We start from the raw sequence: 11,372 nt of genomic DNA, 5'->3' as shown, positions 1-11,372 counted from the left end.
TTATTTTGATATATCACAGTGAAAGATTTATCGTCCTCTTTTTTTTTTTTTTTTTTTTTTAAAAAAAAAAAAAAAAAAAAAAAAAAAAAAAAGGACTATTTATGGGTTGGGCTTGCTGGCAAGCCTGACGACTTGAGTTTGATCTGCAGAACCCACATGGGGGAAGAAGAAAAGTGACTCCGGTAACACTGTCCTCCAGCCTCCACACAGCATGCATGTGCCACCCCATTCACAATACATAAATGTTAAACAAAAGCAAAATAATCTAAAGTAAATAAATAAAATTCCCCACTGAGCATGCCTATAACCTGGGCAGGAGGATTTGGAGTTCCAAGAATGCTCCTTTTGCAAATGATCAGTTTATGAAATCATAGCTGCCATATCCTATTCACCAAACTGAGGGATTACCATATATGTACAAACTTCCACCACTGGTAATTAATCCACAATTAAAACATATCACAACCCAAGGTGCTAGAAAAGGATGCAAATTAATTTTATTAAGAAATTTATTACATTTATGGGGCTGGAGAGATGCTCAGTGGTTAAGAACACTGGCTACTGAAGAAGACCCAGGTTCGAATCCCAACATCCGCATGGCAGCTAACAACTGTCCATAACTCCAGTCCCAAGGGATCTGACAGCCTCTGAGGGCATTGCACGACACGGGTGCGCTTACCTACATGCTGGCAATACACACTGAGGTAAGACAGACAGCATTGAAGCTGTCCAGGCTGGTGACACTTGGGAACCCAACACTCTGGAGGTAGGATTGACAGTTCTAGGTCAGCCTGGGTTGCACAGTGAGACCCTGCCTCAAAAAACCAAGGCATGGGGGCCAGGGAGATGGCTCAGCTGGTAGAGGAACGTGAAAGCTGATGACCCACGTTCAATCACTGAAACCAACACAGTGGAAGGGGAGATCCAACTCCACGGACTTGTCCTCTGACTGCCACACATGTGCCACAGCATGCACATGTCACACACACACACACACACACACACACACACACACACACACACACTTTTAAAACTAGGACCAGCAATAGGGCTCTGAGGGTAAAGGCACTTGCTACCATGCCTGACGACCTGAGTACCTGAGTTGGCTCTCTGGAACTCACATAATGGAAGGAAAGAACCAACTCCTGCAAGTTGTCCTCCGCCCTCCACATGCTGGCTATGGCATGCACACACACACACACACACACACACACACACACACACACAGAAAAATAAAAGAATAAATGCAGGGGACCAGGAGATGGCTCATGGGGTAAGAAACACCTGCCACCAAGTGTGATGACCTGAGTTTGAGCTCCCAGGACCCACATGTGGAAGGAGAGAAGCGATTCCCGAGGGTTGTCCTCTGACTTCCACATGTACACCGTGGCATGTGCATGCCCACACATATACACACACAGGCATGCATACAAAATAAGTAAAATATGGCTGGGTGTGCTACTGCACACCTTTAATTCCAGTACTCAAGAGGCAGAGGCAGGTGGATCTCTGAGTCTGAGATAGTGAGTTCCAGGCCCATCAGGACTACATAGAGCAACCACAAAAAATGTCCTAGGGAGCTGAAGAGATGACTCAGTGGTTAAGAGTATTTGGTCCTTGGTTCCCAAAAGCTGTATAAGGTCTATAACTCCAATTCCAGGGGATCCAATGCCTTTTCTGACCTCCATGGGCATTGCACTCACATGTACATACCCATACACACACACACACACACACACACACACACAAATATACATAAATAAAAAGAAAATATCTTTAAAAGAAGAATGTTCTAGGTGACAGGACTGGAACTATAGCTCAGTGGTAGAGTATGGAATGTACAAGGTCCTGGGTTCAATCCCCAGCACCAAAACAAAAAAGAATGTTCTAAGTGAGGTGGTGATGGTGGTTCATCTGTCATCTCAGTACTTGGGAGATGAAGACAGGATTGCCATTAGTCTGAGGCCAGCCTGGGCTACAGAATGAATGTCTGCCTCAAGCAAAACAAAAGTTACACATTGGTTCAGTGGTGACTGTGGGAGACGGGGAGGCGCGGGTCAATAAAGCTATGCAGCTGATGGGGAAGGACAAGGTGGCCACCTGTGTTAGCCACTAGCGTGGCCATACACTGTGTCCATGAAGGCAGTGTCCAGACTTCTCCCTCCCCTACAAGGGACTCGCTCAGCTCCCAAAGCCAAGCCCAGACTCCCATTTCTTCCCCAGAGGCAGTGAGCTGGGAATGACCAAATCAAGAGCCAAACATGCTCTTGGGATCAGCACAGGGGACAGTGAAAGCACAGGAACTGCCCTGATGGCCTCAGTTGCTTTTCAAGGGGCCCCAGGGCTCATGGGACTGAGTTACCCACCCCTCCCCACCAACCAAGAGGCAAAGGTTTGCATACATTGGCACTCAAGTTCATATAGATGCAGAGCCTGACCCATACGAATGTGTGTTCTTGCTCTGGTTCCAAATACCTTTGCTGGAATTCAGGGCTCCTGGACACCCCCATATGATGGCAATATGAGCTCCAAAAGTGTCTGGACTTTGCAAGGCACCTAGCTGCAGGTTCCAGCAAACACACTGTGGCTAGAATGTGGTCCTCTCGAGGGAGCTTAAGTTTTTATTAGCTCCTCTAGACATCCAGGATGGCTGCTTCGGGAAGTAAGGTCATGCAGGAGTGTGCACACAGGGACTGTCCTGGGCCCAGGAGACACAGGCCAAGAGCTGAGCTTTCAGTCCTGTGCCTGCACCTCTCGCAGGCTGATGCTTGAATGTTAGGGGCTGTTTACCATCTGTGCAGCGGGCCAGGTCCAGGTGACAGAAAGACATTTCCTTTTCAGGCTGACATGAATGATCAGCCCTGCTCTAGATCAAATCCCCGACACAGCTTTCTAGAGTTTTCAAGATAAAGAAGGTGAAAAAGTTTGTATCAGGGGGCCAGTGAGATAGCTCAGAGGGCCAAAAGTCTTTGCTGCCAACCCTGGTAATCTGAGTTCAATTCCTGGGACCCACATGGTAGAAGGAGAGAACTGACTCCTGAGAGTTGTCCTCTGACCTTCACACGTATGCTGTGGATGCCTGTGTCCACACATACACACACAAAATAAACAATAAATAAATGTAATTTAAATAAATTTGGTCATCAAGAACCAAAAATGGTTTATTAGTCATGTCAGTGCCTGAGAGACCCAATGTACCCAGAGCCTGTGCTTGAGGGAATAGAATGAAGCAGCCAGGCACTGTCATCCGTGCTGATCACATCCAGGCAAGCAGGGCAGTAAGTGAAGGTTGTGAGGCTGTGTCTCCATCAAGATGGAGTCTGGCATGGCAACAGCTCCTGGGTGGGCCAGGTTCCTTCCTTCTTGGGACTTTCTTGCTGATCCCTTGTAAGGTAAGTTGCTGGCCTGGGGCAAACTGTGGTTTAAGTCAAGAAGCAGGAGTTGGCAACATGGCTCAGCAAAGGTACTTGCTGCTAAGACTGCCAATCCTAGTTTCTTCCTCAGGACCCATATGGTGGAAAGAATGAGCCAATTCCTGCAAGTTGTCCTTTGACTTCCACATGTGCACTGTGACATCTGTACTCCCACCCAAAATAATAAATAAAATAAATTAAAAAAAAATATATATAGTTTAAAAATTATATAGCTGGGCATGAAGTGGATCTGTGTGAGTTTGAGGCCAGGTTGGTCTACATAGTAAGTTCTAGGTCAGCTAGGGCTGAAGCCAGGGCTATATAGTGAAATAGTGTCTCTTGCAGAGGACCTGGGTTTGGCTCCCAGCACCCACATAAAGCAGCTAACAATCACCTGTAACGCCAGTTCCAGGGGATCCAACACCCTCTTCTTTTCTTAAAATTTTATTTATTATTTTTATTTTATGTGTATGAGTATTGCCTGCATGTATGTGACTGTGTTGTGCAATGTCGTGGAGGTCAGAAGAGGGCATCGGATTCCCCTGGAACTGGAGTTAAGGACGGTTTGTAGCCACCATGTGGGTGTTGGGAATCGAACCTGAGTCCTCTGCAAGAGCAGTCAGTGGTCTTAACCACTGAGCCATCTCTCTAGCCCCTAACACCCTCTTCTGACCTCTGTGGGTATTACACCACATGCGTGCACTTACATACATGCAAGTACAACACATACCCATAAAATGAAAAGAAGTGGCCTTATTCCACATTTCTCTGGATGAGTGCACCCTGTATCTTCTGTCTCTGTGTGCATACTTCGTGTCCTGTGTATCTCAGTGTGGCATACTTTGACACTAGCTTGTGGGACAGCTCCCTGGTCAGTGGGCTGTGGGCATCAGTAGGCCAGACCATGGAGAAGTTTTTCTTGACTGAGTCTTGGCTCTTTCTGGTGGAGCAGAACTGAGACCTCCTTGCTCTCTGGCCACCAGGTACCTGGTCCCTGAGACCAGAAGGCAGTGCTGTTCTCACACTGAGGCCCTGTAAGTGGAGTCCACCTGTTCCTGACCTACACTTTCCCTTTGCCAACACTGTTCCCTCAGAGGTCCCCAGTTCACAGCAAGCATGGCAGTTTGATTTGCTTAAGTCAAGTATCTGGGACCCACCCTGCCCCATCACACCCTAAAATGTACCCCAAGCTCAGACATCTGAGCATGTATGTGGAAGGGATCTTCAATAGCTGCAGGCCTGCCCAGCTGGACAAGTGTGGCTCATGCTCTGAGCCCGTCCTTCCTCCAGAGGTCACCTTGGTGTGAGTCAGAAGCCTGGGAAACTAGGGTAGGGTAAAGATCAGGGTTAGACTGTTCAGACTTCGGACTGCCCTGCCGGGAGCAGGTGTCAGTGGTTTCTCCCTGAACTGTCCCAGGCTGAGACACCTGGGCATAGGCGTGCCCTGCTGGCAAGCTCGCACTCGCACCAGCTGGCACCTCCTCCAGCCCCAGTAGCTCACCAAGCAAAAAGGAAACTGATTACAGGTATTAGACTATCTTTTTGTTTCTGGCTTTGGGGAGGTGTGGGAAGTAACTGGGTTTCATGTAACTCAGGCTAGCCTAGAGCTCACTATGTAGATGAGGCTGACCTCGAACTCCAGATCCTCCTGGCTCTACACTCACACACGTCACCTCTGTCTCTCTCTCTGTCTCTCTCTCTGTCTCTCTCTCTCTCTGTCTCTCTGTCTCTCTCTCTGTCTCTCTCTCTGTCTCTCTCTCTCTGTCTCTCTGTCTCTCTCTGTCTCTCTCTGTCTCTCTCTCTCTCTCTCTCTCTCTCTCTCTCTCACACACACACACACACATGACATTTCTGTGAGGCAGATCTGTGAGACAGGTGTGACGAAGAGTACATAGTGGGTGACTCTTGCTGACAGTTTTGAGGTAGAACCAAGGGCAGAATGGTTCAATCTTGACTTTCTGGTGCTTTTGACAGCACAGAAGGAATATTTCTGGAGAGCCCTACCTTGCCAAGGGAAGCCTTTTTGAGACAGGGTGTCCCTGTAGGCCCAGCTGGCCTGGAACTCATAGAGATCCACCTACTCTGCCTCACGAGTGTCGGGACTAAAGGCATGCGTCACACCTGGCCCCTGATCCTTTCTTAACTAACTTCAAGACGGCACGAAGGAGATACGTGACACTCAATGGGTGACTGAAACAAAATCTGGAGAGCTTTCTCGTTTATTCAGTCAACAACTAGCCAACCTGGAAACTCTCAGGAGCCAGCTGTGATCTGGGGAAGACATTATCCTTACTCTGCAAAGCAGACATTTGGCCATTGTGTGGAATGTTTCTCCATTACATCAGTTTTCATCTCCAGGGGCCTCAGAGACCACTGAGAGGTGTGTTCTTGTCCCTCTCTGTGAGGCCTCAGAGGCTGCTGTGCTCTGGGCAAGTGTCCCCAGAAGCTTACTACAGCTTAGCTTCAACCTGTGGCACTTCTGGGAGAGGAGGGGCCGAAGTCTTCCAGACATATGGGGGTGTAGGTGGGGGACATGCCCTTAAAGTGGATTGGGATTGCACCCCTCCTCTCTGTGTATTCATCAGCTTCCCTGAGGTGAGCGCGCTCCCACCACAGTGTCATTTCCTCCCACACCAGGAGCAGCAGGCTAGTCCACCATGACTGAAAGCTGCTCCTTACAATTTCTGTTTTCTCAGGAATCTCATCAAAATGACAGAAAGCTCACTTCCCTCAGTGCTGGCTAGGGAACTTGGTGGCTCATGTTTGCATGTTGGGCTTCTTTCTGAATTGTGTCATATTAATAATCTACAAGCATTGTAAAACCAAGTCAGACTGTTCACCTTTGATTCACCTTTATCTCCTCACAAGGAATATTTAGTCAAGAATGAGAGGAATTAGGGGCTGGAGAGATGGCTCAGTGGTTAAGGGCACTGGCTGCTCTTGCAGAGGACCCAGGTTCTGTTCCCAGCACCCAAATGGTGGCTAACTGTCTGTAATTCAAGTTCCAGGAGATCCACCACACTCTTCTGGCCTCTGTGGACACTGCATGAACATGGTAGACATACATTCAGGTAAAAATTAAAAAATAAAAAATAAATAAAAAAATAAAGCAAAAGGAAGGGGCAAGGTGAGATGGCTCAGCAGGTAAACATGCTTGCTGCCAAGCCAAGGACCTGAGTTTGAGTCCCAGAAGCCACATGGTAGAAGGAGAGAACTGACTCTCACAAGTTGTCCTCTGACCTCCACATACACATTGTGACACTCATGCACACACATGATTATACATACACGCACAGTAAATAAAATTAAATATAAAAACATTTTAAAAAGAAATAAAAAGCAAAAGCCAGGGCTGGAGAGATGGCTCAGTGGTTAAGAATGCTGGGTCCTCGTGCAGAGGACCTGGGTTTGGTTCCTAGCACCCACATGGTAGCTAACAACTATAACTCTAGTTCCAGGGGATCCAATGCCCTCTTTGGTCTCTGTGGGCATTGCATGACATGAGTGTACTTATATACATGCAGGCAAAACCTACATATAAAATGAAAATAAATCTAGCTAGGCATGGTGGTGCACACTTTTAATCCCAGCACTTGGGAGGCAGAGGAAGATGGAGCTGAGTTCAAGGCCAACCTGGTCTACAAAGTGAGTTCTAGGCCAGCTGGGGCTACAGGGAGACCCTGTCTCAAAAAAATAAATAAATAAAAAGAAAAAGAAAAAGAAACCTTTAATTTTTTTTTAAAACAAAAGCAAAGGACTGGAGAGATGGTTCAGTGGTTAAAAGCACCGGCTGCTCTTACAGAAGATCTGGGTTTGAATCCACTCATATGGTGGCTAACAACTGTTCATAACTTAAGTTCCAGGGGATCCAAGACCCTTTTCTGTCCATTGCAGGACATGGGTACACTTACATACATGTAGGAATAACACTCATAGACATAAAATAAAAATTAAAATTAAAATTAAAAAAGCAGAAGCAATAGCAAAACCAAATTTAAAAAGAAATTGACTCTTCTGTCAAAGAATTTCTGTAAGCCCCAGTGTATCTAAAGAGCCATGCTCTGAAGTGACATGCAGAAGGAAGCTAATACAAAAATCTAAAAATCGGAAGGAAAAAAAAGAATCAGCAAGATGGTTCAGTAAAAGTGCTTGCCATGCAAGCCTGACCACCCGACACACACACACACACACACACACACACACACACACACACACACACACACGCACAGCTTCAACAACACATTTATCTTATCAGGTGACATGTCTTTAAGTTGTTCCCACCCCCAATGACAGGACCGCACTGAACAGGACATATCACGTCCATGGACTCCTGCTTGAGTCTAATCATGAAGAACAGTAGACAGGTGCCTTGAGGGGTGCTCTGAAAGACCAGAGCAATGCTCATCAAAAGATCCAAGTCATAGATGACAGGAAAGACCAAGGAATTGTCACAGATCTGAGGGGACTAAAGACTCAAAACTAAATGTAATGTGGGATCCCAGACCAGATGTAGGACATTAAGCAATGACACAGAAGTCTGTAGTTCACTTAAAAAGCACTGTATAGCGAGGTGGTGGCACACGCCTTTAATCCCAGCACTCAGAGGCAGGTGGATCTCTGTGAATTCAAGGCCAGCCTGGTCTACACAGTGAGTTCCAGGACAGCTGGGGCTACAGGGAGACCCTGTCTCAAAAAGACAGAAAAAAAAAAAAGCACTGTATGGAGGTCAGCTTCGAGGTCTCCAGAACTACACGACTTCCTCCGTCTGTCTGTCTGCCCATCTGTCCCTCCCTCCCCTCCCGTTCCTCTCTATTCTTTGAGACAGGGTCTTATGTAGCTCACACTGACCTTGAACTCTATATGTAGCCAAGGATGACTCTGATCCTTCTGCCTCCTGAGTGCTGGCATAACAGCATGTACCACCAAGCCCAGGGTCTCCCTGTAGCCTGGAACTCACTATGTAGACCTAGCTGGCCTCTATCTCACAGAGATTTAATCCCTCCCAAGTGGTTCACCCAAGACATAATTTCTGGAGTGTCCCATTAGATGAAAGCTTGGGGAAGGGTATGTGAGACCTCTATACTATTTTTTCAGCTTTTCTATAGATCTGAAATTAATTAAAACAAAACTTTTACTGTTGTTGGATTTTTTTTCTTCTTTTTTTTTTTCATGCTAGGCAAGTACTCTACCACTGAGCCACAAACCAGCCCTATACTGGAAGCTTCTAGGCTGGTGCTCTACCACTTAGCAACATGCCTGGCCCTCATTTTACTTAGTTTTGAGACAAGGTCTCATTATGTAACCCAGACTGGCCTTGAAATTGCAATTCTCCTGCCTCAGCCTCCTGAACTGATGACAGGGCCATGTTATTAGGCTTGGCTTTTTTTTTTCTCCTTTGTATGTGAACATGTGTGATGTGTGTGCATGTTTGTGTGTTTGTATGCGTGTAGGTGCGCATGTGTGGAGGCTGATGGCTCATGTTGGATGCTTTCCTCGATCGCTCTTTACCTTATATATGGAGACAGGGTCTCTCATTGGAATTCGGAGCCTGCTGACTCGGCCAGCCTAGCAGCCAGCGTGCCCCCAGGGTCCTCTATTTCTGCCTCTGTGTGGTAGGATTGCAGGTGGCCACCACACTCACCTGGCATTTACATGAGTGCTGGGGATCAGAACTCTGCTCCTTATGTTTGCATGGCAAATGGTTTAACCATGGAGTCATCTCCCCAACCTTCTCTTTATTTGCTTTCTTTTTTTAAAAATTTTATTTATTTATTTTATGTGTATGTGTGTATTGCCTGCATGTAGGTAAGTGCACCCATGTCGTGCAATGCCTGTGGAGGTCAGAAGAGGCTGTCAGATCCTCTGGGACTGAAGTTATGGACAGTTATGAGCTGCCATGCGGGTGCTGGGATTTGAACCCAGGTCTTCTGCAAGAACAACCAGTGTTCTTAACCACTGAGCCATCTCTCCAGCCCCTGCTTTATTTCTTTTTTGAGACAGGATCTTATGTAGCCCAGGCTAGCCTGGAACTTAAGATATAGCCAAGTCTGTCCTCCTATCTCTACCTCTCATGTGCTGATTATTTTTTGAGACAGGGTGTCTCTGTAGCCCCAGCTGGCCTGAAACTTGCTATACCAGGCTGGCCTTGATCTCACAGAGATTCACCTTCCTCTGTCTCCTGAGTGCTGGGATTAAAGGCCTGTGCCACCATGCCTGGTCCCAAATTTTTATTTTTATTATTATTTATTTGTGGAAGAGTGTGTGTGCCACAGCACATGTGTGGATGTTAGAGAATAACTTGCTGGGTTAGTTCTTTCCTTTCACCATGTGGGTTCAGGTCATCAGCGTGGTGGCAAGCACCTTTACCTACTGCGCCATCCGGCCAGCCCATCACCCCTTTTCTTGAACAAAAGAATTATTTGCAAAGGCAGAAACATTCCCTTAGCAGCTAAATTAGAATGAGGGGCAAACAGGTACAACACAACAGGTACAACACGTGAGGCCAGAGCCAGCCAGAGCATGCTCAGAAGTCTTATGACCATCCTACCTGTCTTCTCCTTGATCTCGCAGAGCACATTGAAGAGAGCAGGCTTCATCCGATGGCAGTTCAGAGCATGCTTTCTGAAAGAGGTCACAGAGGCATGATGAGAAAGGTTAGCTCAGCGCCAGAGCAGCAGCCTTCCCTCCCAAGAAACCAAGCCCAGAGCCAGATGTGGATGGCACAGCCTGTGGAAACAGGACGAAGCAGGCCACATGACTTTAATCTGTGAAAAGTTAAAATATGAGTATACAATCTGTGATAGTGAATCTGGATCATCAACTTGACTGGATTAAGAAATGCTTAGGGAACTGGTTTGGTGGCATGTGACTGTCACCCCAGCACTCCGGAGGTAGAGCAGGAAACCCAGGAATTCAAGGCCAGCCTCAGCTACATAGTGAGGTTAGAGTTGAGGCCAGCCTAGAATACAGGAGATCCTGTCTAAAACAAAATCCACAGAAAACAGAGCTGGACCAGGAATTCAAGGCCAGCCTCAGCTACATAGTGAGGCTGGAGTTGAAGCCAGCCTAGAATACAGGAGTTCCTGTCTAAAACAAAACCACAGAAAACAGAGCTGGAGCGATGGCTTACCGTAAAGCGTAAAGGCTTTTGCTGCGAAAGCCTGACAGCCTGAGTCCAATCCCCAAAATCCCCAATGGAAGGGGAGAACAGACTCCAGCCAGTTGTCCTCTGACCTGTGTTGTGGTAGAACCATGCCTGTTTACACAGACATTATACACCCCTCCACACTAAATAAATAAATGTAATTAAAAGTTTTTCTAAAAAACTACTTATAAAGCACCTACATTGTGTCAGGTGTTCTAAGCCATCTAGAGACGATAAAGTCTATGGGAATACAGTGAAGGGTCCAGCAGTCATCCTGCAACTCATATAAAGGACTTGAGCCCCTGTGCTTTTATATCTGCTGGGGAGGGGTACAATCCTGAAATTGGTTCCTGTTGGACACTGAGGGATAGCTGCACAAATATTCAACCATTCAAGGTCAGAAGGTCTGCAAGCTGCACTCCCCTTCCTCTGCTTAGTGGCCCACCTTGGGACACACAGAAACAGCAGGCCACACTTGCTCTCCCAGTGTCTCGTGACAGTAGCTTGGCAGGTGTTTAGCCCACCATGGACCACACACCTTTCTAACACTGTAGGCAACTGAGGTTTCTAATCTCAAGGCAGTTGAGATGGAGAAGGTGAAAGACAGCAAGGGTATGAACTAAACAGCAGCTGTGGCAGGTGCCAGGACTACAACTGAGGCCATGGGAAGATGGGGACAGTCACACAGCACACAGGATGGTGTGTGCAGCTCTTCTTTTTGCAATATATTTAAAAAATATTTTATTATTATTTTTTTTTAGTCTTTTTGAGACAGGGTTTCCCTGTAGCTCCAGCTGGCCTGGAGCTCACTATGT

The 11,372-nt window shown here is 46.8% G+C and overlaps 1 protein-coding gene across 1 annotated transcript in view; it reads right to left on the bottom strand.

Annotated features, from left to right (window-relative positions):
* Positions 1-11,372, bottom strand: part of Pbx4 (PBX homeobox 4) — a 49,483-nt gene that overhangs the window by 14,319 nt on the left and 23,792 nt on the right. The window contains exon 2 of the mRNA XM_008824677.2: positions 9,961-10,034. Within this exon, the coding sequence (XP_008822899.1) occupies positions 9,961-10,034 (74 nt within the window). The remainder of the gene's footprint in view (positions 1-9,960; positions 10,035-11,372) is intronic.

Source organism: Nannospalax galili, unplaced genomic scaffold (genome assembly GCF_000622305.1).
Source record: "Nannospalax galili isolate Female #2095 unplaced genomic scaffold, S.galili_v1.0 scaffold529, whole genome shotgun sequence".
Classification (NCBI taxonomy): domain Eukaryota; kingdom Metazoa; phylum Chordata; class Mammalia; order Rodentia; family Spalacidae; genus Nannospalax; species Nannospalax galili.
Note: the sequence above shows the minus strand (reverse complement) of the source record. Positions and strands in the feature narration are given on the sequence as shown.